At 50.2% G+C, this 26,321-nt stretch overlaps 1 protein-coding gene across 5 annotated transcripts in view; it reads right to left on the minus strand.

Annotated features, from left to right (window-relative positions):
* MYT1 (myelin transcription factor 1) overlaps window positions 1-25,389 on the minus strand; it is a 66,518-nt gene extending 41,129 nt beyond the window's left edge. For 3 of the 5 annotated variants that reach the window (XM_027646181.1, XM_027646180.1, XM_027646179.1), the window contains exons 1-2: window positions 25,297-25,389; window positions 2,122-2,222 (exon numbers count right to left, since the gene is read on the minus strand). In XM_027646181.1, the coding sequence (XP_027501982.1) occupies window positions 2,122-2,222; window positions 25,297-25,321 (126 nt within the window). In that variant the 5' untranslated portion in view covers window positions 25,322-25,389. Of the gene's footprint in view, window positions 1-2,121; window positions 2,223-20,365; window positions 20,828-20,956; window positions 21,054-25,296 lie in introns of those variants that run through there. The other 2 variants (XM_027646183.1, XM_027646182.1) reach the window with 2 other exon arrangements.
* Window positions 25,390-26,321: the final 932 nt, after the last annotated feature.

Genomic DNA, 26,321 nt, shown 5'->3' on the forward strand with positions numbered 1-26,321 from the left:
CAGCAGCATCCTCCACACAGCAGCATCCTCCACACAGCAGCATCCTCCACATGAGGGAAGCGGAGCAGAAAAGCTGCTCCTGAGCATCAACGTCTGACACAGCCGCAGCTGCACTGTGCGCGTCCGGGCCGGGTGATTTCATACGCTGTAGTTTGAGTTGACATACACTTTCCTCTTGACTGTCTCAGAGGGCTACAACACGCAATCCCGACGCCAGGGAGGCCTGAGTGGCTCCGTACGTGCCGATGGCTCTCACGCCACAATAGGAGGGGTAGGGAAGCGGGGGGGGGGGGGGGGGGGGGGGGAATAAATCGTAGTTCTTCAACCTTGTTGTTTTCCAGCTCGTTAATAAGCTGCCTTTTCCATAAGATTATCCTCGACTGGCACCATGTGAAGGGGTTGTTGAAGTGAGCTTCGTGCATCTCTCCAAAGAGGACAAAATAGCCAGCACTCATGGCAGGGATGGGCTTTGGTGACCCCACCACCATCCCTGCTTGTCCTGCCAGCAGTCAGCCTTCACCAACAAGCTGCCTGCTTTTCAGCTGCACTCCAGCTAGGTCCCCATGGCACAGGAAAATAAAGATTTGGGACACAAAGATTCATTTTGCCATCAGACACTGTGGTCCAGGAGCGTCCGTGCGGACAGGCTCAGCTGGCTCCGTGCAGAGATCAGCTCTCGCCAGCACTGCAGAGATCTCATTTCAAACCTGTCATGGGAAATTGTATCCCATGCCTGGACTTCTTTAGAGGCAAAAATAAATAAGTAAACGTGCCCCACATCCCATTGTCCTTCACCGCTGCGCATCCTGTGGATTACGAGCTGTGACTGGCATGAAAAACTACATTTAAATACAATATGTATTTATGAGCACACTTGTAAGTGCAAGTGTGTGCACACAGTGCAGATCCAAAGGTTAGAGAGGGATCAAGACCTCTCCCCCTGCGAGGTAAGAGGGCTGCACACACACACACAGTATCCAGGCTCCCTCCAGACTCCCTCTCCCCATCTCCTCCTCTCACCCCAGAATCAGCCACTCAGTTAAAACGCACATAAGCAGAGCTGGGGATTGCAAGAAATGGTTAATATTCATGATGTGCTTGTCAGAGGCAGAGCACTAGATGAGCACCAGGTACTGGGAATATTACCTTTTGTAATCATTGCTTTATTAACATACGACAATCTTATTAAATCTAATCTAAGTGCTTATTTGGCAGGTTCAATAGAAAAGCCTTAATTGAGCTCATTTTAAATATAGCAACAACTGCTTACTCTGCTTTCTAAGAAGGTGTGAGCTTTCCTGGCGACACCTGTGTGCAGCTGACAGCTTGTTAGTGAAGAAGGATGGCTTTTAAGGGTGGATTTTTGCTGGCTTGGGGTTTTACCAGGGTTTGGTTTATTTGGGGACACAGGAAGGGTCGGTAGCATCAATCACCCAAGGAGGCTTCCTCACCACCCAGGTGGGTCCACCCACACACTGGAGATGATGCCTCACTACTGAGAGGTCAAAATAGGACAGGAAGCACCACTTGTGTAGTGAGCAGCCCAGTTCTCTGCTTAATTAAAGCTTCCTAATCTGCTTGCAGAGAATCTGCCAGGAGGTTTGACAGCTTTGGCTGTACCTCTTTCATCAGCCACAGCTGCAGCAGTAAATGAGTGGCTCTGTTGAGCCCAGGGAGCTGTCCGGGGTCCCGGCAGGAATGAATGCCTCGCTTGTCCCCTCCAAAGGCACCACAGCTTCACCTGGTGCTCGAGGGGCTCCTTCCGACCAGCCGGCTCCTTGGAGAAAGGGCCTATTTTAACAGTCCTGGGAGTGACCTAAATACCCAGATCTGAGCCACCCTTGAAGGATGGCACCGGAGAGGAAGGCAAGGATTTAACTATCTGGACTCAAAGCCAAATCTTGACAGCTGGAAGCCCTCCCTGCCCGAATTCACCATACAGGAGGTTTGGCTGTAGCGAGGAAACAGAGACTTCCAAGTCCTGCCCATCACTTTGGGTACCGGAAAGGCTCCATCCCCCCAGGACCAGCTGGTCCATAGGGGCTGGAGCAGCACATGAGCCTCGTCCCATGGCCAACACATGGGGTCACTGTGCTAAAAAATGAAAGCTTGTGTGCTCACCTTGATGTGTGTGCCGTGCAGGCTGGCGGCTCCCTCGCAGCTGCTGATCTTCTCTCCGCAGGTCCACCTCTGATTCAGCAGCTCACCCCGAAACTCATTTTCTGGGGAGGGAAAGAGGAACACGGGGTCAGGACCCAGAGTCAGCCTGGCACCCCATCAGAAGCATCAGCCAGAGGTGAAAATGCAATATTTATTCCGTACCATACAAACCCTCAGGGTCTCCAGGCCCCGAGCAGGACCCCAGGATGCCACGCCAAGGCCAAGACCCCCAGCCATGAAGAATTTGCATCCTCAGCCTACCCCAAACCTTACAACACTGCTCAGCTCAGTTGGAAAACACATTGTTAACAGTGAGTAATCACTGGGGAGCTGGAGACCTCATGGTGCCCATGGCACCTGGCAGAGGGCTTCTCCCTTTACACTCTCTTCTCTTTTCGGAGGTGAAGCTAATTTTTAATATTTCACAAAAATCTGCACATCTAGAACAGTGAATTGACATCACTGACTGCAGAGGGGGGCCCCATACAGGTTTCCATGGTTGCTTTCTGGCATCAGCATCCTGGGAGTGGGTCATTTCTCACCCTGAAGTTTATTTTTGGGGTGATCTCAAAGACAGGAGAAGCAGGGAGAAGGTTCAGACCAGCTAAAGGAAACCTGTGGGAGCTGTGTTGCCAGCAATAGATAACTTGTTGTTTAGGACACCAGCCAAGCAACTTTGGAACTGCTCTGCCACAAAACAGCTTTTAGAAGAACATGCAGAAAATCACCAGGGAATTGACTCCTCCTTGCCTGTGTCTGTTATACCTCTAGAACAGACTACAAAACAACCAGTAATTCCCACAGTGCTCTTGCAGGAACAAGTACATGGAAAGACTGGGATAATTTGATCCTATGGTGATGTCCGTCCAAGATAGTGCCTAAGATAGGTGACTGTGAAAGTCATCTTTATGTGTTAGTCCTTAAACAGCTGTTCTGAAGCCAGGAGTGCAGCTAAGGGAACTTTTCTAGGTTTCACGGGAGACTCCAAACTCTGTTTGAAACACTGTTCTAGCCTAGACCCAAGAAAAGGCACAGGGCTTGGAGGCAAAATCCAAGAGTTGCTGAAACATTATTCTGCTTTGGAGAAGCTCCGAGGAAAGGGAGCAGGGAAGCACAGATGGCCAGGCAGATGATTAAAACCAAGAAAAATGAGAAAAAAAAGAGCTAGAAAGGGACAGAAGAAAGGAGAACAGAGGGGAAAAAACACCAAATAAGAAGAAATAAAGATGTTTCAATAGCACATTCATAGGCCAGTACAACCTGCCTGCTCATCTATAGCATTTCACTGAGCATCCTTCTCCTAAACATGTTTTAAAGCAGGAGCATCCTCTATGGGATGGAGCAGAGAGTGGGTTAAACTGTAGAAACAATTGATCCCAAGTGCCAGATCAAAGCTCTACTTGGGTTTAAGATTTTTGAAAGGTTGAGACGTCGTGAGATTCAACCTCAAGGAGGAAAAATTAGCAAAACACATGCAGACTCATTCTTTTTGAGCCTGTTTTCTCATGTGTGCCTAAGTCACAAGCTAAGGGTAAATTCTGGAAGCTGTCATGAATAAATCTGGCTCAAAGTGCCAGCTTGTCCTTGCCACAGGCCCCATCCCAACCTCCCAAATTTTCATCCCTTTAAGCAAGAAGGGAAGGCACTGAGTGTTGGGGCGAGGAGCCTTGGCTAGGCTGAAGGTGTGTTGGCCACACCAGCTCAGAGCCCTCCTGCCTGCTCCAGTCCCTCTGCCCAGCCCACTTTGGGTGGCCAAAGCAGCTCCATCAACACTGGAATCAGATTTCCTGTACTTTGTGCTGCTTAAATGTGTCTGGTCTCCCGAGAGGATCAGCTTGCACTGCTGGCTCTGCCTTTTCCACCTCCCTCCAGATCCTGGGTTCAGCAAAAACAAAGCTCACTGGTTATGTGAAGGACATGTGTGTTAACCCCTACCTGGGCCACCCGAGGGAAGGTGTGGGATATTGCCTGAAATACTAGTTTTAGCCCATGGAAAGCAGATCCTGGAGTTAATGGCTGATTCTGGAGTCCCCTTCTGGCACTGAACTGGGACAGCTGAAGCTCACAGCTGGGAGCACTTGCATCCACTCCCCCTTGAAAAATAATCTAGATGCTCAACTGGCCTGATGGATCACTGCCTGGTGTTCACATCCCAAAGAAAACCACCAGCTTTCCTCCACCAATTCCCTCCTCAGTACCCTTCATGCAGTCAGGACTGGAGCACACACTGGGGCCTCCAGTGGACAGGCTGCTTTTCCCCAGGAACATTTAGGACAATCCACAACCATCCTCTTCCTAATGATGTTCTTTGCCAAACCTGTCAGCTGTGAATCAAAATACTGCAAGCTGTGTACAGTCCTGGCACAGAAGAACAGGTTCCATGAAACACTTGGGTCAGTCTCATCAACACCAAACAAGGTGATGTGGAAACTTGGGAGGGAGACCACAGCAATTCTCAGTGTTAATCAGACATGTGTGGTTTACTTTCCATTTAGAGAGAAAGAAGAAAGCACTGATTTCCCAGAAAAAAATGAAACACCCTAAAGAATGGCAGAAAATTCCCCCCAAAATAAACACAGCAAACCTCATAGGAAGCTTTGGAGGGAGAGTGAATAAAAAACGAGGCAGGATGCCTCAGGAGGGGGCTGCCTGGGTGGCAGCCAGCTCCCACACATGTCCTTACAGTACTAGGGGAGCCACATTTGCAGTACCACCCTGTCTCCAAATCTCAGGAGGGGTTACACATGGTGTAGCAAAGCACTGGGGTGAGAAGAAACTTCTGCAGAGAAAATATGGGGGGTGAAGGCCTCCTTTTCTCCACTGCATATTTAAACTGAAAGACTAGAAGAAAAACATATCAATCTTCATTTGCTCCCCCAAGTGTGACAAAAGCAAAAGGAAGGGAGAAGGATTTTTCTTCATCTTTGCTCAGGAACACTTTTTATGGGAAAGGTGAATCCTGTGTTAACAAGGCAGCAGCATGCTGAGAACAAGCTGGGTCCTTCAGTGTCCTGCCAGACAACGTGGGCTCACTTCTCAGAGCAGATACAGCAGCAGTGCCAGAGCTCAGAGGGAGCATTTTGGTCCCCTTCTTTAGTGTGAATTAAAATAAATTTTAAAAAAAAAATCAAAACCAAATTTTACAACTTCTCTAGGCTGGAGAAGCCACTCCCGGACCCCTGCACTCCTCTGCACTGCTGGATGCCCAACACCCCTGCATTTTACAGAAAAGAGGGAGAGCAACTTTTTACACAGGTAAACAGTGATAGGACAAGGGGGAACAGTTTTAAACTAAAAGAGAAGAGATTTAGATTTGCTGTTAGGAAGAAGCTTTTTACTCAGAAGATGGTGGGACCCTGGCACAGGTTGCCCAGAAAAGCTGTGAATGCCCCATCCCTGGAAATGTTCAAGGCCAGGTTGGACAGGGCTTGGAGCAACCTGGTCTAGTGGAAGGTGTCCCTGCCTATGACAAGGGGGTGGAACAAAATGATCTTTAAGGTCCCTTTAACCCAGACCATTCTATGACTATGATTTTGCAGTGCACTGCCCACACCCACAGCTCTGTGACCACTGGCTGCTGCCTGGAGAACACCAGGAGCTGAATTTGCTTCCCTGCATGGCCCCAAACCCAGGGTGCAGTGAGGGCTTTTCTCCTGGCAGGCAACATGAATCAATTTTGATTTAAGGCTTCAGTCTCAGATCCAAACTGCAGCACCAAACCCCCTTGCACAGCCTCCAGGACTCAGCACAGCTAATTGCCCCATGTTCCTGTCCAACCCTTGCCAAGAAAACACCCCTCTGAGCCGGTACCCCACGCAGCTCAACCTTCTCACATGCACAGCAGCTCAGCATCAGGGTGCTTTTTTCAAGGGAAATTAATGAAAACCTCCATAGGGATCAAAATACACTGAAAAAAATAGAACCTGGCTTCTGTAGCAATTCTCCTTCATTCTTCTCTGATGCCAGGGGTGTTGGTTTAACCCCCTCTCGGGGCACAGAAAGCCTGTCTGTTCGAGGCAATTATTGCTGTGTACCGTGGCATGGTGATGTTCAGTGCTGCAAATTCAGCTTCCCAAACACGCATTTAATTTAAGATCTAATACTGGATGTTAATTGTATAGTGCACAGTAAATGACTGATCATTAAAACATATTAATTGAGGTTTAACAGCTGTGTAATAGATATTACATCTCATACTTATCAGCAAATATGATTTAATAATCAGTTTAGATGGGGTGTATGGATGGGAGATGCAGCATGGGTGGTTAGATTGTGGTTGTTCTTTGTTCATTTGCTGACCCCTAAAGATACTTTTCCTTATGGTTGGAGAAGAGCTGAGGAATCACTAGGCAAATCATAGAATGGTTTAGTTTGGAAGAGACCTTAAAGATCATCTTGTTCCAACCCCCTGCCATGGGCAGGGTTGCCTTCCATTAGACCAGGCTGCTCCAAGCCCAGTCCAACCTGGCCTTGAACACTTGCAGGGATGGGGATGTTGAGCTTCAATGTTCTCACCTGGGCAAGTCCCAAAGGGTTTATAATCTCTATAAGAGGAGAAATGAAGGAATCATGAGTAGTTCTTCCTGCAAAGCTGGAGCTGAACTGCAGGGACCTTACCCCTTGACTGTGTTTACACAACTCAAAATTTGCTCATGAGCTCACTGCTCCTCATCCCCACCGTGGCCCCACTCACTGAAGCACAGAGCAGGAGGGTGCCTTGCTGAACTGCATGGCTGCTCAGAGACCCAACAACTCATTGAAGCAATGAGCTGAATTTGTGATCCCACCATTCCAACAAAAACACAGTGTTGGCTTAACCTACCACACTACCAAATCACATGCTGTGACATCAAAGGTTATGAAATCTGTGATGTGCACTCTGACTTTTTATTTTCCCCTTACCCAGAGGAAAGGAAGGGCTTGATTTCAATAGGATAAAGCCTTCCTAGTGCTTTCACTGCCAAAGAGACCCCTGCAGCACAGCGTGCATTGCTGACACACTCAGCAGCCGGCTCAGCACCAGCACAGCTCTGAGGTGTTCAGTGCCAACAGCCAAGAACAGCCCTGCTCAGCTCTGCAGGTCCTGGAGGCACAGGAGAGAGGAGGGGAGCACCAGAGTTTCCATCTTACTATGCAAAGGGGGAGAGGACAAGTCGCTGCTAGCACAGTGCTGCTGCTTCTCCATCTCCAGCCACAAGAAGCTGCCACTCTCCTTCCAGCAATTCCTGCAGCACACGGAGCATCCCCTGCCTCAGCTCCCTCCTCCGACACTGCCTGAAGCACAAATGACTCACATTCTACTTCCCAACCCCATTGCACCTCAGCCCTTGGCTCATCCTGCTTCTGATGCTGTCAGCTGCCACCTTTGCCCAAGTGGCTGTGTCAGCCCCTGTGGTCACCTCAGCCATGCCAACTCACCCTTTGCCCTGTCATACCTGGCACTTTTGGATGCTTTTGAACTCTTTGTCAGGTCCTTTATGGGAAAAGGGGATCATCCCTTCCCCATTGCCCTAGGACACGGCACTGAGTAACTGGTTTAATCACAAGATTATTCAACTATCCCAAATACAAGAACATGTTGCAGTGGGAAGGGAAGAAGCAGGGCAACCTGCTCCTTGGAGAGGGAGCAAAGCCCTCAGTGGTGGGGCTCAGTAGCAGGATCAAGATCCACCAGGAGCAAGGTTCAAACCTTGCCATGGGAGCTGACATCTCCAGGCCCTGGTGATGTCTGTGCTGCCATCCTTCACCTGGGGCCCTTTGTCCATCCCCGCCCAGCACCTCTGCACACCAAGGTGAGCCCTAGGAAAGGACAAACATTTCATCCTGTTTCTCTGCATCAGCCAGCACCAAAAGAGCTGTGCACTCACGATGCAGGGAAGCAAATGAGGCTGCAGTCTCTCCTCATTAAGAGCAATATTCATGCTCCAGTGTTCATGGCCAGTTAATAAGACTTTTTATTAGAGTATTTTTTCTTTTTCTACTAAGTGGCAGCAGCACAGTACACAGCACTGCAGAGAGTATAAAAGAAGGTGTTTTTCACCTTCCATCCTTGTACCACTTGTGTACTGTTCAAGAGAGGAACAAAAGCTGCGTGCCCAGAGCAGTGCAGCTGTCTGCACAGGGTTCTTAAGTATTGATCAAAAAGATTAAAGAGTGAACACTGTTCAACATCCCATTTTCCCCCAGCTCCGTGGGGGAGCTGTCAAAGCACAAAGCTGCTCTGAGTGTGGCAAGCAAGGCCACCAACAAGAGGTGAAACAAAGCACTGAGGTTCTCCACCAGAGAATCCCTTTGGTGTCTCCAAGGCCCAGGGCAGCAAAAGGGCCTGGAAAAGCTCTCAGGCAATGCAGACCCCTCTCTAAAGCAAGAGCAAGACCTGAGCCATGGACGTCTCTGCCTCCTGCCTTTCTCCTGCCAGGCGCTAAGTGTGAGTGTTCCTACTGCAATTGGAGGAACTTCACTGAGACAGCTGATTAATTCCTCTCCAAACATACCTGAGTCTGAAGGAAAAGAAAAATAATAATATTAAAGAAGAAAATAAAATATCAAGCAAACCCTGGCTTATCACTTGCAAATGATGAGTGCCAGCATCCTCCCCTTCTGCCAGGCTTATTCACAGCATGGACCACTCCTGCTCCTGGCTTCATCTCCAGCATCCATCCTTTTATGCACTCAGAGGGAGCTCTGCCCAGCCACACTCATGTTCATGTGCCCAGCACATGTGCAAACAGGCGTGTAAGGTGTCAGGCTTACAGGAAAGCATCTCCCGGAAACGTGATGTTGCTTCTTTCTTCTTGCACATTTCCCTCAATTTTTTGTTCTAATTTGGCTTTCCTGGTAGATTCTCTATTCCACAAAAGCCAAATGCAAACCCCGTCCCTTAATCTCCAAAACAGCAGCTCACTGCTGAGAAAATAATATAGATGTAACTTCCAGCATCACACACTTTCTTTTCCATTTATATGCAAATGACGACCTTTCACCCAAGCTGTCTCAAAGAAGTATTTCCTTAAAAATGCAAATAGCATGTTGCAGGCAGTTACTCTGGCTGAGTCTTTCTTATATTATTATTATTATTTCTTTTAACCTTACCAGCACTGTAAAACACAACAGCTAAACTGCACCCCGGCAATAATTACTTTTCATACCAAATTGAAAGCCTCCATGGAGCCGATGTGTCGAAACACCAGCAGGAGAATTCAGCACAGATAAATTCTTAGAGATGGTTTTGGATAAGCTTGTCTTGGGCTGCTGGGAAGGAAGCAGCTCCAAGACACGTTGCTGCTGAAGGAAAAGACCTGGAGGCTCAGGGTGAGGTTACAAGAGCATCTCCGGTCTTGTAAAACTCTTCCCACGGGGCTGCTGATGCTCAGGAGCCCTCAGGAAGGGCCAAACCACCTGTGCAAGTGGGCTGAGCACAGCAGACACGAGGAGAACATCCACTGGCAGTGCCAGTGTTGGACAGGGATGTCCTTCCCCACCCACAGTGGTCTGGGAAGATCTTTAGGGCCATGTGTGCACTTTGTACCTGTGCTGTGCAAAGGGGCTGCAGGGAAACATCAGGACTCCTGGGCCTGAAGGTGAACAGTGGCGAGGGTGGCTGAAGAAGAGGCCAGTGATGAAGCAGCCACAATGAGATAAATGCACTCAGAGGAACAAATGATAGTAGGGGATTTCAGCTCCAAGACTCTTCTAGTTCACCTCTATTTCTCCCAGCTGGTGAGAGAAGGGTAAAACTCCAGGGAGAGCAGCATGGTTCTGATTCCATCTCCACCATGGCAGCAGCCACAACACCAGCACTATGTGCATCTCCCCACCCGTGGGGATGGGGACAGGGTTGTCCCCCCAGACTGGTAGCATGACACCACCCCAACAAGTTAAAGGGTGAAAGGAGGCATCAGCAACTGCTGAAATCAAAGCTTTCCCTTCCTCACAGCTGCTCTAGGCCTGCACAGGGAGGTACTCCAAGCAGAGATGGATGTCAAAACAGACTGAGTTGGATGCATTGATCCAGCTCAAGTATTTGACACGCTGCATCCAAATTGCTCTATCATTAGTTTGGAAATCAAGAGGGAAGAGGAAGAGAGAGCCCAAGCACTGTGCTTTCAGAGGAGGGTGCAAGGCTGCACACTAGGGGGAAGCCACATGTAAAATCAAAGGTAATAAATCAGGTTCTTCACATACAGAAATAACAAGGAAGAAAAGCCAGATAAAGACAACCTTCCTGGGACAGGACAGCACAGGGTTCAGCTCAGTACCTGCTTCTGAAAATTTCCACAGCAGGTAGTGAGAGTAGAAGAAAACTCTACCATTTTAGTCATCCATAGATTTAGCTGTCAATGACCTGAGTTTCCTTCTGGGCTCCAAACATCTGGAGCTGCCCCAGTGTTGACTGTCACAGCCAAAGTGAATTTGAATCTGTGGTGGGACCTTACCCTCAGCCCCACAGATTATAGACAAAAACAGAACTGCAAAAAACCCGCAATAGCTAAAACAAAACCCCCACATTATTTCTGCTCAACATTGGCCCAAGCTGGGCACAGAGAGGGGTTTGAGGGACACAAATTGTCTTGTCCCCAGCACAGGACTGGGGCCCATCGACAGTGTTTGCTCAAGCAGGTGGATTTCTGGCAGGGATTTCTACCACATGTGACACCAGGTCAGGCAGAGGAGGGAGAAGCTGCCTGGAAGAGCCAGGGAAGGGGCTGGCAGTGCCTCTGATGCAAAGTTAGATGACTAAATGGGCTACTTCCCAGCTGCCAGCTTGTCTTTATGATATTAAGCCTTTCCTCTCTGCTGCCATATAAGAAGTGAAAAGTTGACACGTAAGCGTGTGTCATATGGAGTCAGAGAGACAGAAGCAATAAGGCATAAAAGGAGGTGAGATCATCGTGCAGCAACAACTCCCCTGGGGTACGAGGCAGCTTTGCTCAATGCCCGCTGGCTCCCAGCTCCCACCAGCACCCCCTCCCATGGCTTGGACCCAGTACACTCAAAACAGAGCCCATTCCCTCGCCGAGCCCCCCAGACCAGGGGCACACACAGGGTGCCCCACTGCCCACTATGAAATAAGGCAATTAACGGCTTTTGAAGGGTCAGCTTATTAAACAGGAGTCTCTGCCAGACGGAGCATCCCAGCCCCCCAGGATTATTGCTGCTGAGTGGGGTGGTTGCTGTGCACTGCTTGCCTGAAGAGGAGAATCATCAAATATGTTAAGTTTATAGCCCTGCTGGCACTGCTCCGAGTGCTCCTGCAGGCTCCCTGTAATTGAAATTAAATAGAGACGAGTGATACCTTTCTGTCCTTCCCACAGCCTTTGCTTGCTTGGGAATACAACTCAGGGACAGCAAGGAGGAGGGATGAGGCAGCAGCTGGACACCCATGGGCACTGCTCTCAGAGCAGCTTTCATCCCCACTTCCAGCCACTTGCACAGGCTGAGCCTGCTGTGCTGCACTGGTTTTGCCCCAGAACTGAGCCAGGAGCGGAGAAAACCCACAGTCTCCAGCAGTGCAGTCATGCCTGGGCCCCACAACCGAGGATCAGCTCATATCCCATGAGTCAGAAGTTTCTCTCCCCTCCAAATCATTTTCTCCCAGTCCTCCCCTTTCCAGCAGGGAGTCCCTGCTCTCCTCAGCAGTGCTCCCTGCTCAGTGGGTGAGCACAGCAGGAGCAGCCGACCTGCCAGAGCCACCTGCCTCCCCAGCAGCCGGGAAGCTGCTCCATGATGGGAGGGAGCCGAAAGTTTCTAGGGAATGTGAGAGAGAAGCTGACAGCTCTGTGCTCTGCTGAGACACTGTAGGCGGAGTTAACCATTTCAAATGTCATTTTTTTTAAAGCAACAACATTGCTCCCAGGCACTATTTTTTTTTTTCACTTTTTTTGTTGTTTTTAATAAAAAATAAAATGGAGCAGCTCTCTCCAGAAGGCTATTTAATCCTCTCCTGTCACTTGTGTTCTTGGAGAGTGCATTTCTCTGGGCAAAAGCAGCGAGTTACTCGCTGACTAATTACATCAAAATATTGAGGGCAACAAACAAACCTTTAACTCCACTTGCCAGAAGCTCACTAGATGCAAAGCTTCAGAACTATGGAAGAGAAGCGTATGCAAAAGCAGGAGAAGCTGGGACTTCAGACATGCTCATGGCAACATCAGATTTCAGAGGGATGAATTAACTGTGCCCCTCTGCAGAGCCTCTCAAGTTGGGCTAACTTTGGTCAAGATAGCCTGGAATCTCACCCACCCAACAGTTTTGATTTCTTACAAATCAAGATTTCATTTTCCTTTATCAGGGAAGGGAATTCATTTATTTTCCTCTCATTCCCACACGCGCATTTGGATTTTCGGTACAGCAAGGACCAAACGTGTGTGCACCAGGAAGGCTCATTTTAGGCTTCAAGCCCCATTAGAAGGCAGTTTTTGGCTTAAATCAGGCAACTTCTTTCAAAGCCCATCTGACACCTTCATTTATCCCAGCAGCACAGTGGAGCAACCTTTACTTGGGACACAATGTCACAGCCCCCTCCCTGCCCCAAAACTTTCACCAGACATTCAGTCAATAGGATTTCAGCTTTGAAATCCTTCCCATCACCCTGCATTGGCCATACAGCCAAAATGGGAAAAACCAGTGATGAAAGAGGAAAGCCTAATTCTGCATTTAGGCTTCTGATGGGCTTTTAAGAGGGTTTGGATGTCCAAGAGCTGAAACAGCTGACTTAAACGCAAGCTTTGGCCCCAAACTCGTGGCTGCCAGACAGCCATCACATTCCAACCCCCAGAGCTACCTCTCCCAGGCTGGACAGCACTAGGAGCAGGGAAAGGCTCCAGCTCTGAAATGTGGGTTAACCAAAGGCAGCTGCTGGGGAGGCTTCTCTGCACTGTGTGGGTATTTTTACACTCACATAATGGGGCGCTTCCCACAAACCTTAACCAGCCACACTCAAGGAGCCCAGTGACAAGCGCAAGTTATTCAACATCAAATTGTTGGTTTCAAGGGATTGCTTAAAAAAAAAAAAAGAAAAAGAAAACTCAAAAGTGCTTAGAGTGTCATCTATAGATTTTTCCAGCAATACCCTGGTTTTTAAATACTGTGTGCATGAAAGCTCTCCCAGAGCCATCTCTTGTACCTTCTAATAATATTCACCAGGGGATCCTCCTAATGTGGGGTTTGAATCTGTCGCTGCTGAATACATCTGACTCTTGACCTGCAGGGAGGGTTCAGGTAAATGTGCCTATGAGCTGCTGCTCAGAGAGAGGATTACAGTCCTCAGCATCGATCAGAAAGGTTCTGATTGCACCCACAAGGAGCAAGAGGCTTCCCCAAAACTGGCAGAGACCTGACTTGCAGATAGTGTCCTAGGTAGAGCCACGCGCCTGCCAAAGAGTTTCAAGCAAAGGAACGAAGAAACCCGACTCTCTGCTGCAGTTTATATTTAATTAGAGGAAAGGCAGCTTACGCAGCAGTTTCGGAAACATATTGTCTTACAGCATATTGGATATTTGTATCTTAACAGCTCGACATCGATTTCTTTTATGTAAAGGAAGAGGGGGGAAGAGCACCGCGTGCCCTAAGTTGTGTAAGCTCCAAAGAGACGCCTGTGCCGCTTGGACTAATGTTTAGAGTAATCAAAGGCGTGAGCTCATGTATTATGGATGGGAACGAGAGAGTTTTCAGTCTTCTGCAAAAAGGAATCTCCAGCGTTTGGTATTTTGTTAGCAGCCTGGCACCATATGGCTCTCCCCTGCTGATATTCTTTCACACCAGAACTTTATGTTCAGATGCTTTAGTTAATATTTTACCCAGCAAGCATAAACAAGATGCAAAGATTGCAGTCGACAGCAACCTTCTCTTAAACCATATACCCACCGTAATAGTGAAGGCTTCTTTCAATGAGTACTTTACTGAACACATGCCTGGCTTCATTTTTTCCTTAGGGGTCCAAGCTGGGCCATTTACTTTAACTGCCTTCCCATCAAACAAAACACAAGCAGCAAAACCAAGAAGGACGTTTTCACTCCCTCCTTACACTGTTTCCTGGCTGGTTCAAGGCAGCCCTGGATGAGTGCAGGTGACACACACATGCCAGTTGTATTTATCTACAAAGTCGTGTTTGTCTCTGCTTCTGTATCATTTCAGGCTAAATTTTATCTTGGAAAGGCAGAGTTTTTCTCATTCTCCCCTCCTGAACCAGGGATGGAGCCCCAGGCAAAGCTCCCAGCCTTCAGGGAAGCCTCACCCACGCACCAACACCCTAAACTGACCAAGACCAACATGCATCCAGCTCCGTGACCAAGATTCGTGCTTCTCCCCACCAAGTTAGACCCAGAATCACTTTGGAAAACTGTAGCTTTGAGATCTGGCTCTAAATGTTACACTTAAATTCCCCCCACACACCCCACCCTCCAATATTCTTATTAGCCTTTAATATTCTTAAAACAAATAGGACCTAACAGATGTCTTTTCAGCCTGCACTCTTATTAATGAGAATATTGTAAGAATGGAAATCAGGTCACAAATGTTTAATACTTTGTTTAAAAAGTCTTCAGCTTCTTTAAAGAGTTCCACTAATCCCAACATGACAGATGTACAAGGCAGTTTTGCTTGGGGCAGATTAAAATTCTCGCTCTGATTTGCTCTTTCATTTGGTCTGATTAAAATAACATTGCGATTTTTTTTTTTAACGTGCTGACTTCAAAATAAAAAAAGAAAGAATAAAAAGTGACCAGTAAAGGCCAGCATGATCACAATAAAAGCAAATTTATTGTTGTTAAGATAAAAAAAAAAAGCAAGAGAATAGGAACAGGGGGACAGCCAGCTCATACCCAGGTTAGCATTAAAGCTCTGTGTTAAAGATGAAAGGGGAACCTTTCTAAACTATGTTTTTCCATTTGAAAGTGTTTATTAATCTATTCTCTCTGAAGCAAAAAGTTCAATGAAAGACAAAGATCAAAAGTATTTTAATTTAGGTGAAAATTATTTTTTTCCTCTTTTTCTTTTTCCCCCCCCAAAACCAAACCAAACTGAAAAGCAGAGTATTGCAGAGCATGGCACTTCAGTATTCTTCCCTGAGACTGAGATTTGCCGGAAACAGCCCAGCTGGTAGGACAAGGCAATCTTGGCCACCCTTTCCTCAAACAAACTATGCTGGGAATGCCCCATTTCTCTTTCTTAACTTCCTTTCACACCAGACCACCCTTCCCTGGGCAAGCTTTCCCAGCTACCTTCCTTTCCTTGCTGTTCCAAAACACATCAGGCATCCAAGTCACATAGGAATGTGTGCGTGGCAGTTGGCACACCAGGATGCTCTGATGGGAGAAGCAGAGGAACAGCGCACTAGGATAAAGCCCCAGCCATGCTCTCAGCCCATATCCTCTCCCCACATTCACCTGTAAACAAGCCAGAGCCATTTCTGCCTTTTCCCTCTTGGATCTGCCCAAAAACAGCCACAATTCTCAGTGCCTTGTCCATCCAGGGCACTGCTGGACCAGTTTCCTGCCTCATCAATGTCTCCTGTAGTGTGGAGGGAGGCATGGCTTTAAAAAGCAACCAGTGCTGTTCAAAATACAGCCCCTCAGAGGGCAAACTCCTGCTTAAAGAGACCGAGACTACACACCAAGATCCCAGACTGGACCTCTCCAGCCCAGAAACCTTCTCTGCCTCCCCCTCCCCTCCTGCAAGCCCACAGCAAAGCCTCACAGAAGCATTGTCAGGATCAATTACCTCAACAGTAGAAAATCACTAGTTTTGTGTTCTATATTTAGCCATTTTTCCTTACAACTCCAGCTTGTGCCTTCTATAAAAGAGTCCACAGGAAATCCACAATGTTAAAAGTTTCTGAGGATCTGCTCCATTCTGGTGATTTTTAACATTTACAGTCTTTAAACATGTGTGCTCAACACATGTTCGTGCCCCTGAGAAGTCCTCACCTCAGTGTCCACCTCCAGCTATTCCCAGGGCAGAAACAACCCCCCTCCCATGCTTGGGGACTGCTCTTCACCTTCCATGTCTCAGCCCTGTCCAAAAGGGCCAAACCACCACACAGGCTGCTCCCAGCAAAGCAGATCCTGAACTCTCCAACACTGCACTTTCAGGAATTCCCTTGGACAGATTAACCTGCGGAGAGGGAGAACTTGCTTCCTCCAAATATACACCCATAAAGCCCTTTTTCTCCTTGGTGAAAAAATTTGTGGGGAGCAGGAAGTGACAGATTTCTCTCCCCCCTATGAAGGGAGCAGAAGAGATGTCCCGGCCCTGCTCTTGCCATTACTCATGACCTGGCTCCAAGATCCCAAAGAAGAAATCTCATGTGAACTCATTTCATTCTTGAAGCAAGGTGTTTTGAGGCATTTCTCCACCCCAGAAACTTTTCACAGCCTGTGCTTATCACCCCACTTCTCTATTCACACCAGGATTCTCCTCTCTAAGGATTGCCCTGTGGATCAGACTTCTACTTTGCAAAGGTAAACAGCCTCAGAAGTGATACAGAATATTTTACGATGGGAAGTTTCACACAATCCAGCCTTAAGGATGTCAGACACCAGCGGACCAGACCCTGCACCACACAGCAAGAAGAACAGCATGTGTACAGAGATGGTGGAGTTATTCTTAGTAGAAATAGTAGTAAAATCCAGGATAAAGACTGAAAAGGTGGCAAGAAAAGGTGGAAAGAGAGAGGTTTCCTGACAACTTCCGTCCTGTCAAAACTCCCGAAATACCTGGGAACTGAGAGGTTGTGTGGTAGTTAATGCCAGACTGCTAATCCCTTTCACACAGCTGCTAGCTCCCAAAAAGCCAAATAAACCTGGACTCTGAGGCCACCTCGGCCTCCCCTCTGAGTGTCAGCATGCACAGCCAGGGAGCAAACAGCATCTGCACAACAAATAACCCAAAGAAGGGATTTGTTGGGGGAAGAAGAGGACACACAGCAGGGTATTCTCAGCTCTGGAAGTTTTTGCAGCGTGAATCCTCCATGCTCAGCTCCCGTGTATGAGAAAGAGGAACAGCTACAAACTGACAGCTACAAAGGACACGGCCTTTGTCATTAAGGGAAGAGCTCTAGCAACTAAGCCACACAGTTTACAGCTATAAAAATAAGCCCTTCCATTTACACATTCACACACACACACAAAGCAAAAGGGAGAGCGGGTCCTGTCCCCCACTTTGCCCTTAAACTCTCACGTCTGACTTCCCAGCGGTAAGGCAATGCTTCCCCGCCCCTCCCTCCCCTTCCCACGCCTCGTTTCATGTTTTCTGGGAAGCCCAGCCCAGCCGTGGCTTCAGACTTTACTGTAAACCTGCTGCTTCCCATTCCTTGCTCTGCTCTCGGGGGACAGAGGGTCCCCCAAACTTTAGAATGGGGATGGCATCATCCCTTACAAAATAAGCCCCACCCGAGGTTGTGAAAGGAGAGCTTCACTCCCTGCCAGAGCTAGAGACCATTTTGCATTGCACAGACTGATTTCTGGGGTTCAGGGGTATAACCTCTCCTGCTCTCCTCAAGCCCTGATGCAAAACCATGGGGGGATTTCAGGGAGGGAGAAGAGTTTATATTCCTGAGCTCTAAAGCTGTGTCATTCAGTCATTCCGGGTGTATTGCTGCCTTAGGGTGCACTGCTCCCCCCAAAGCCCAAGAAGAGCAGCGTGTCCCATCCAGAACCCAAGTTTGGAGGCAGCACCCCAAAGCCGAGCCTTACGGGGGGGAGGGGGGGCGGACGGGAGAAGTTTAGCACCGTCTGCTAAAATGGCAGCTGCTCTGACGCCGAGCTACGTCTTGCGAAGTCAGCCCTGCCCTCATCATCATCATCATCATCATCATCATCATCTGACTGCCAGGATCCGCGGCCGCCCCGCTCCGGCTCCCGGGGCTCTGCGGGACGGGGCAGGGGACACGCAGAGCGGGGGCTTCGCCTGTCCCTGCCCACCCTCAGCCCCCCAGTTTGCGGCTCCCGGTTGTTGGGGACAGTCCCGGCCCCGCTGGGTGAATCTCCGGCTGGAAGGCACCTGGGCTCGCTGTGCAACCCCCCTTCCCTCCCACCCTAGCCCGGGGACACGCTCGGGTACAGCCCAGCTCTCTAAAACAAGAGGCGGGGAATGTGGGGGAGCAGCCCTCCAGCCTCCGGGCTGCTCTGCCCCTGTTCCTTGTCCCCCCAGCCCTGGGGACAAGGGTGACTCCCGGGGCAAAGGGACTGGGCGCCGAGTAGCTCAGACCAAGAGGGAGTGGAGGTGGGGAGAGAAAGGGGGAGGTTTGGGCTCTACAGAGAAGGGGTTCTCGCCCACTTCCAGCCCAGGAATTGCCCGAAGTGGAGGAGGCACCTCGTCCCAAAGCCACCCTTGGCAGTGACCTTAAGCACCGTCCCGCAGCGGTGGCTCCTCCAGCCGGGCCAAGCCCTGGGGTCCCCACGGCAGGTGCTCCCAGGAGGACGTGGCGGGAGGAGTTTCTGGCTTTCTTACAGCTGCCCCGCTGCTCCCTCTCCCCCCGAGAGTTGCCGCGGGCCGGCGGTGACCCTATGGGGGAAGGGGTGCGGATTCACGGTCCCTTCCCCCGGGACTGAGCAGGAGACAAGCGGGATTGCCCGCCCAGACCCCTCCTGGACGGGACCCCCGGAAAGTCGCCACCCTTGACCGCGGCCACCCACCCCCGGCGGGGTCGGTACTCCCTCTGTAACAGCACCCCGGGACAGAGCCGGACCTGCCATTCCAGAAGGACCCCAATTCCGCCGGGACACAGGGGGGCAACTCTGGTCTGCTTTCTAGGAAGGGAAAAACCCCAACTTCCAGGAGTTTTCCTACTCCTTGTGCGGCGGGGATCCCACAGAACAACATCACTTGGGAAGAAAAAAAAAAAAAAAAAGGAGAAAAAAAAAAGGAGAAAGCTAAAAAGGAAAACCAAGTTCTCCTTGTTCTTCCTGAGGCACGCGAAGAAGGGGAGGGGAGGGAAGACGGCAGGCAGGTTTGAAGGAGCCGAAGGGGACAAGTTATGCCCAGGTTTCCCGGCCGCAGCAGCCGGCGCTGGTTTGTGCCTTGCAACACGCGCCTGCTCCAATCTGCGCCGCTCGGGAACAATAAACAGGATCATACAAAGAAGTGGAAAGGCGGCATCTTTGCTTCTGGTTTCTATGACAGCATCAGAGGGAGACAAACCAACTATAAACTCTAATTCCTAGATTCCCCCCCCCCCCTGCCAGCCCCAAACTCCCTTTTGTCTGCCATTAATTAAAGTGGCCATATGGAAAAGGCTGATAATAACAGCAGATGAGCCAACGAGAGAGAGAGGGAAAGAAAGAAAAAAAAAATAACTAAAAGTAGCGGCAGGGCGATGGCGAGGGTTTAGCCGGGGCTTTTTGCACTTGTTTTCAGGGGCTCTTCGGAGCGAGGGGGCTCAACAATAGCAGGAGAAGAGCGGCTGTCCCCTGCACCGCTGCCCGGCCGGCTCGGGGGAGGGGGGTGAGAGGGCAGCCTGCCCCCTGCCCTGCCCGGCTCCGGGGAGGTTGGCATGCCCCAAGCCTCCTGCTCCGACAGGGCTGATCCCCACGACCTGCCCTTTCACATGGGACAGCCTCGGAGGGTACCGAGACCCCCTTTTGGGGCCCCCTCCCCGAGGAGTGTTGATCCTACCCGCCGGCAAACTGCGCCCCAAACTCAGCCTAACTCGCCGGGGTCGATCACAAGCGCATCCTCAGGCACCAGCCCCCCTGCCCCTCGCTCTCTCCCCAAATTACCCACGCAACAACAACGGCAACAAACTTTGCTAAAATTGATAAAGAGATTAGCCAAGCAAAGCCTCTTCCGAGCAAGCTAAAAATAAGAACACGCAGATTTCTGTCGTGGTCAACGTATAGAGAGAAATCCGCAAACATGGCACACTTCCCTTGTGCCTCGCTGCTATAAATAGAGAACTCTAAAGTAGGCAATATTTGGAAAGAAGATGGGGGGGGGGGAGCGGAAAAGGGAAAAAAAAAAAAAAGAGAAAAAAATAAAAGTCTGGCAGTGTCAGGAGCGAGCAGCCGCCGGCGAGCGGAGCGGAGCGGGAGGCCGCCAGCCCTCCGCACCCACGTCCCCGGGCGAGGGGTCCGCGGGGCTCCCCAGCGCCCCAGGAGTGCGGAGCTGCGGACTTGGGCTGGAGTTTTTGCAGGAAGGGGGCTGGGGGTGTGGGGGGAGCCCGGGGAGGGACGCGCGGAGCCCCGGTCCCGCGCCCGGCCGTCAGCACCTCCGAGAGCTCCGCGGCCGCGGGGCCGCCGCCGGCGGCGCAAACTCCTCCCGGCGCCCGGGAGCGTCTTCTGCTAACACCTCCCTCCTGATAAACATCCACCGATCTCGCGGTTCACAAACCCGGCAAGCATCCTCTTCCAGAAATATTCAGAAAGTTTCCCGGCTGAATGCGACGTTGTGCTTTTTTTTTTTTTTTTCTTTTAGTAAATCTCCTCCTTTCTCATCTTATTCAACCGCTTTTCAGTCAGAAGCATAACATGTCCACTAGCGTCTCGCATCCGGCGAGAGAGCGAGCGAGCAAAGATGGACCTAGGAGCATGATGATCATCATAAAAATCCCCTCGGTTCTCCAGTGCAATTTTCAAAACAACAACCCAGCCTTCGTGCTGTAAAGGCGAAACGCCTGCGTCTGTTTACATCAACTGTGAGCTCCGAAAGCCTTTCCCCTCTGTCTCAATCCAAGGGAGGGGAGGGGAGGGGAGAAAAAAAAAAAAAAAAAAAGAACAAAAAGGAAAAAAAAAAAAAAAAAGAAAAGAAAAAAGCCAGCATTATCTGCCTTTGTCAGCGAAAGAACATAATATTGACTTACCTTTCCCCACAGCTATTGTCTGCCCCTTTACAAAATGACATCACGGAAACCAATCATGAAATTTGCATGGGGGAGGTTGTGGGGGGAGAGTTCTTGGAGGGCAGCCCACTTCCCTACACCAGTAACACGCGTGTAAGACGGGTTGTTGGTTTCAATTAAATATCTGATACTCCTTAGTGTGTGAACTCTTAAGCCTGCTAAAGGCAATGTCTCATTTACTTAATGACCGCTCTCATTAATGGAAATGGCACAGAGGGGGCTTGCTGCGCCTTCCCTTTGTAAATACACTACCCATGAACCCTTGGGGTTGCAATATATCTGTTTACTCTCTGAGGTGAAATAAATTTACAGTATAGCATCAAAGAGAGCGAGCGAGAGAGATGGAGCTGCTGCCTTGAGTGCACAGAGAGTTGGGGCTCTCCCAGCCCCGCCAGCCCCTCTCTCCTCGCACTCCCCCCTCCCCAAGAGCCAGCAGAAGGTGAATGATTTTACCCGAGCTGATTCATAATTAATATGCACGAGGCTCGGGGCTCCTTTGATAGCAGCAACACAAAAGGACGGCGAGCACGACAAGCGCCGTGCCGTGTCCCCCCCGCGCATCCCGAAGCGTGGTACGGCCCAATAATTCCTAATAGCAGCAAGCAGCGAGTGACAGATGCCCTGGGTTAGCACAGCTCCAGCGAAAGTACTTTACAATATTTATTGGTGGTTAGGAAGATGACCTATCACCATAAAGAACAGACTGGGAAATTTATCGCCTCTATGAACCTGGAAGTATTGCATATTAGCTGATATACATATTCAAAAGTGAGTGGTTAAAAGGTGTATAAATATTTTATTTTTTTTCCCCTCCCCTTAAAAGGAAAAAAAAAAAATAATGATGACACAACGCAAATTCCCAGCAGACAACACCTCACTCCGGGAAAGAGAGATCATGGCTCAGGGGTTACATTCTGGACTTTGTGATGGGAAGAATAACACAAGGAAAAGTCCTAAAAGAAAACAGTAACTAAAATAGCATGGAGACTGTTTTTAAGTGAGGAAAAGTGCATGTTCCTGCATTATGCATCTTTTCCTCTCAGAAAGAGTCACACGTTTCATCATTTTTCCTTGAAAATGCTCTGTTTGGTGGAGATCTGGCCACTCTGGGAGGAAGAAGTCTTCTCCGAGCTAGAAGGAGGGAGGCTCTGGGGAGAGACCCCGGCACCGTGTGGCAGGAAGGGCATTAGCACATCCCATCCATGCTCCCTGACAGATCTGAGCATTAGCACTTAGATTACAACTTTTTGGGAATAGCGGGGGAAAACACAGGCAGGCTGCAGCCCCAAGGGGGGGACGACGACACACTTTTCTACCCAGCGCTTTTCTCTGAACCCTCGTGCCATCCCCAGCATCACCGAGACAATTAAGACTTTACTGTCATCTTAATGAAGACTTCCAAAAAGATGCAGGAGCTCACAAATGTACAGAAAACCCAGGAGTCCTCAGAGAGCCGAGCGAGCAGAGCCTGGCAGGAAAAGCTGAATCCTGCTGGGGATGCGCTCTCCTGTGGAAAACTCCAGCTACAGAGCCACAGAGGCTCCAGACACCTCTCCAGTTCACCCCTGCCCTGGTCGGGTCAGGTGCAGGCAGGAGCAGGAAAAGCCTCTCCAGCTGCCCAAAGCTGGACACCTGCCTGGCAGCACGAGTGTAAGTGGGTACTGCAGGCACTTATGTTGTCTCACCCATGGACCATCACAGGGCACGTGGCAGGAGTGATTCGATTTCCCATCTCAGCCATTTTACTGAGGAGTGGTTGGCAGAAATACTAATTTTAAACTGTCGAGGCCACTTCGGAGATTCTTACGATGCCCATTTCCGTGGCTTGCCAGCCTGGTGTGCTCCTAAACCGTTAACATAAAGGAGATATTCAGCAGAGAGTACTCCTGAAAAGCTGTTTTCTATCTCCTTTGGACACGCCACGAAGATAGGGATATTTTACATCCTAAACCTTTGGCATTCAGAAATTCTATTAAACTCTTATCTGCAGGCAGCAGGCCTGGTGCTACACTGCATCTCCATTGTTCTGCACCCGTGATAGAATCAAAGGGAGGGCTGGGTGGACTCAGCTCCTCTGCGCTCACAATGCTGCCTGCTCCTCTCCACCGCTATTTCATTTAGACACAAAATGCTAAAACTTGAGAAACAAAAGCACAATAGATGGGCTGGAAGGCAGGAGGGAAGTGTGTTTACTTGTGTGTGCTTCCCCATAAATTGGTGCACACGCACACTGCATGGATATGAGCACACACATGTGCCTCTCCAAGCGTTAAGAGATGAATTTTATTATTGCTGTAGTTGCATTTATTAACACGCGACGCACCTAGAAGCCCTGAGGCAGCTGACAGCTTTGATACCACTCTACTAAGCTCTGGGCTGCGAGAGGGTGTTTGGCTTTTCTTTGTTCCCAAACTCGCCAGACTTCCCTGTCTTCTCTCCACCGTCCTCCCAAAATCTCCGCAAACGCTGCAAACAAGCAGCTTTCCCTGGAGTTTCCCACCAACAACAACTTCAGCAGCGGCAGGAATTCCCATCTCGCGCCCCCCAAGCCCCTCCCGACCTCCTGAAGGCCTCTGTCTCAGGCCAAAACCCGCTCCCCCCACACTGGAGGAGCCCGCGGGGGAACAGGAGGCCACGCGTGGGCTCCGGAGCGGCGGCGGGTCAGCACCACGGACAGCTCCGCCCGCTCCCTCCTCAGCGCAGTTGCGACCTTTATAAGCATTTTTCAACCTTTTTTTTAATGTTCTCCCTCCCTCCCCATCCCCCCCCACAGTCTCTCCAGAGTCACTTTACAGCTGTTTTCAGAGAGGAGATAATTATCGCGCGTTTCCAGGTCTGAAAGAGCTGTCGCTTCCCTAAAGGGAGCCGTGCAGCAGAGAGGTATAAATTAAATGTTCACATGTTTTCATCTTCGGGGTGTCGAGACAGGGGCTCCGAGGGTCCTTGCCTGTGGGGCCGAACCTAGAGAAGATTTTTACAAGCAGAGTCCCTTCACGCCCCTCCCCTCGCCTGCTCTACATGCCATTTTTTTTTAATCTTACTGCACTCGTGTTTTCAGATCGAGCACTTCAAGTTTGAAATTATTTAAAATTAAACTCCATTTGCCTGTGTGAACACAGACATAAACCCACCGCACTCTGTTCCATTGGCTTCTTTGAGTCTGTTGCAAAGAAAATTAGATCTCAAACTTTACGCATTCGTAATTGGCACCAACTTCTCCGGTTACCAGCTGGGGGTGAAAGATTCTTTTTTTTTCTCCTTGTTTCTTTCTGAAAGCTTCTATGCAGATGGGCTGGCTGCCTTAATGCCTCAGACTACAATTAGTGCTGTTGTATGCCGAATAGAAATGGCCAGCATTAATATTGTATATGGAACAGCTGAAGGGTTGCAGAGAAACCTGCCCACTACAGGCCCCTGGCAGATGGAACAACATGCACAGGCACAAAAAACTTTTAATAACCCTTTGCTCGCTCTCCAGCGCGCCCCTTCTCCCCGATTTGGGCGGTACCTTCCCGAAGAGGCAATGCCTTTGTCTAACCCAAATCTAGAGCTCTTTTCTCCCTGAAGGACAACAATTGGAGCAATCACCATCTTTTGCAAAAGGCACCTCACATTATCCCAAAACTTCCTCCTTTGTGCCTCAGCTAATGCAGGCACTGAAACACACACCAGCTGAACAGGCACGAACTAACTTTTTATTTCATAACATCTCCCCCCGCCCCTTTATTATCCAACAATGTGCAAGGGAGAGGGGGGGAACACAAAGCCAAATCAAACCACCACCCCTTTCCCCTTGAAGAACTGTGACCAGAAGCTGCAGAAAACAGGATTTTCTCCTCGCCACCCTTCCCTTCGCTCCTCGTCCTTTGTATTTAGGTGAAACTCGCGGCAGCGGGGACAAAGCCCCGCCAGTGCCTCGGAGCAGCAGCACCGGGGGTCGCTCACCCCTCGGACCTGGAACCTTTCGCAGCCGAGCCCGGAGCAAAGCGAGGAGGGGCGGGGATGAGACCCGGACCTCGCTTGCTAAACGCAAACACGGGAGAACTGCGCTCCGAAATATACTCGGAAATCCCTTTCTGCCACCACACTGGGGAGGAAAATATAAAACAAGGAGGGACCGGGTAATTTGTGGGTCCGCGATCCTCCCCCCTCACGGCAACCAAGCCCCTTTGCCAAGGCGTGACTTAGGCAGAACTAAGCAACTCGAGTGTTTCAGAGGAGAAACGGGGGAGACACACTGAGGAACAACCTCCCTACGCTCACACCCCACCCCTCCCATCCCCCGGCGAACGGCTACGAACCGAGGAAAGTCCCGCAGAGCTTCATCCTTGCCGGGTGGCGGTGGCTGCCTGGCCCGGGGCGGCTGGGGGAGCGGGCGCGGAGCCGCCCGGGGTTACTCCATCATCCCTGGGAAAAGTTCCCGTCCGGAGCAAAAACTTATGGGCGGTGGTGGCCAATGGGGCCGCGCCGCAAAATCCTCGCCGCGCACTCGGCGGCCAATCCGGTCCCCCCCGCCCGGGGATGCGCACCCCCCTTCACTGCCCCCCCTCCCAGCCTCAGAGGGGGGGGGCTGGGGAAGGGGACCCGTCCTCCCCAGCGGGCGGGGGCTCAGCACCTCCCTCCTGCCTTTAATTAGGAGAGAGATGAAGTGATGACGTGCACATCCCAGTGGAGGGGTGTGGGGGGGAGGAAGCATCCCGACGGAGTCCAGTCATGGAATGGTTTGGGTTGGAAGGGACCTTAATGACCATCTCATTCCAACCCTTTGCCATGGGTGGGAACACCTTCCACTAGACCGTGTTGCTCCAAGATCCATCCAACCTGGCCTTGGACACTTCCAGGGATGGAGCAGCCACAGTTTCTCTGGGCAACCTGTACCAGGGCCTCACCACCCTCACAGGGGAGAATTTCCTTCTAATATCTAATCTAAATCTCACCTCCGTTAATTTAAAAGCGTTCCTCCTTGTCCTATCACTATCTGCCCATGTAAATCCACCTCCATTATGAAAGAGAGACCCCGAAAGACACAGTATCTGCTTGAGGAGTGACAACCCCCCCAGCTCACCCTGTGGGCAGGGACACATGGCACAGTCCCGCGGGCAGTCCCCAGGCTGGCAGGGCTCTGGGCAGTCAGCACTGCAGTCACTGGACTCTTGCATGTCCAGGTTGGTTTAGAAATCCATGAGGCTAATAGTGGCCACATACAGCTTGCTGGATGCTTTGGTTGAGCTCAGGGTGCACTGGGGAAGGGAAAGGGGGAATTTGTTCTGGGAGAGATCCAGAATGGAAGAGGATGTCCTCCTGCCTCAAAGGACAGATGGCAACA

The sequence above is a fragment of the Corapipo altera genome, unplaced genomic scaffold (genome assembly GCF_003945725.1).
Source record: "Corapipo altera isolate COAL_440 unplaced genomic scaffold, ASM394572v1 64, whole genome shotgun sequence".
Classification (NCBI taxonomy): domain Eukaryota; kingdom Metazoa; phylum Chordata; class Aves; order Passeriformes; family Pipridae; genus Corapipo; species Corapipo altera.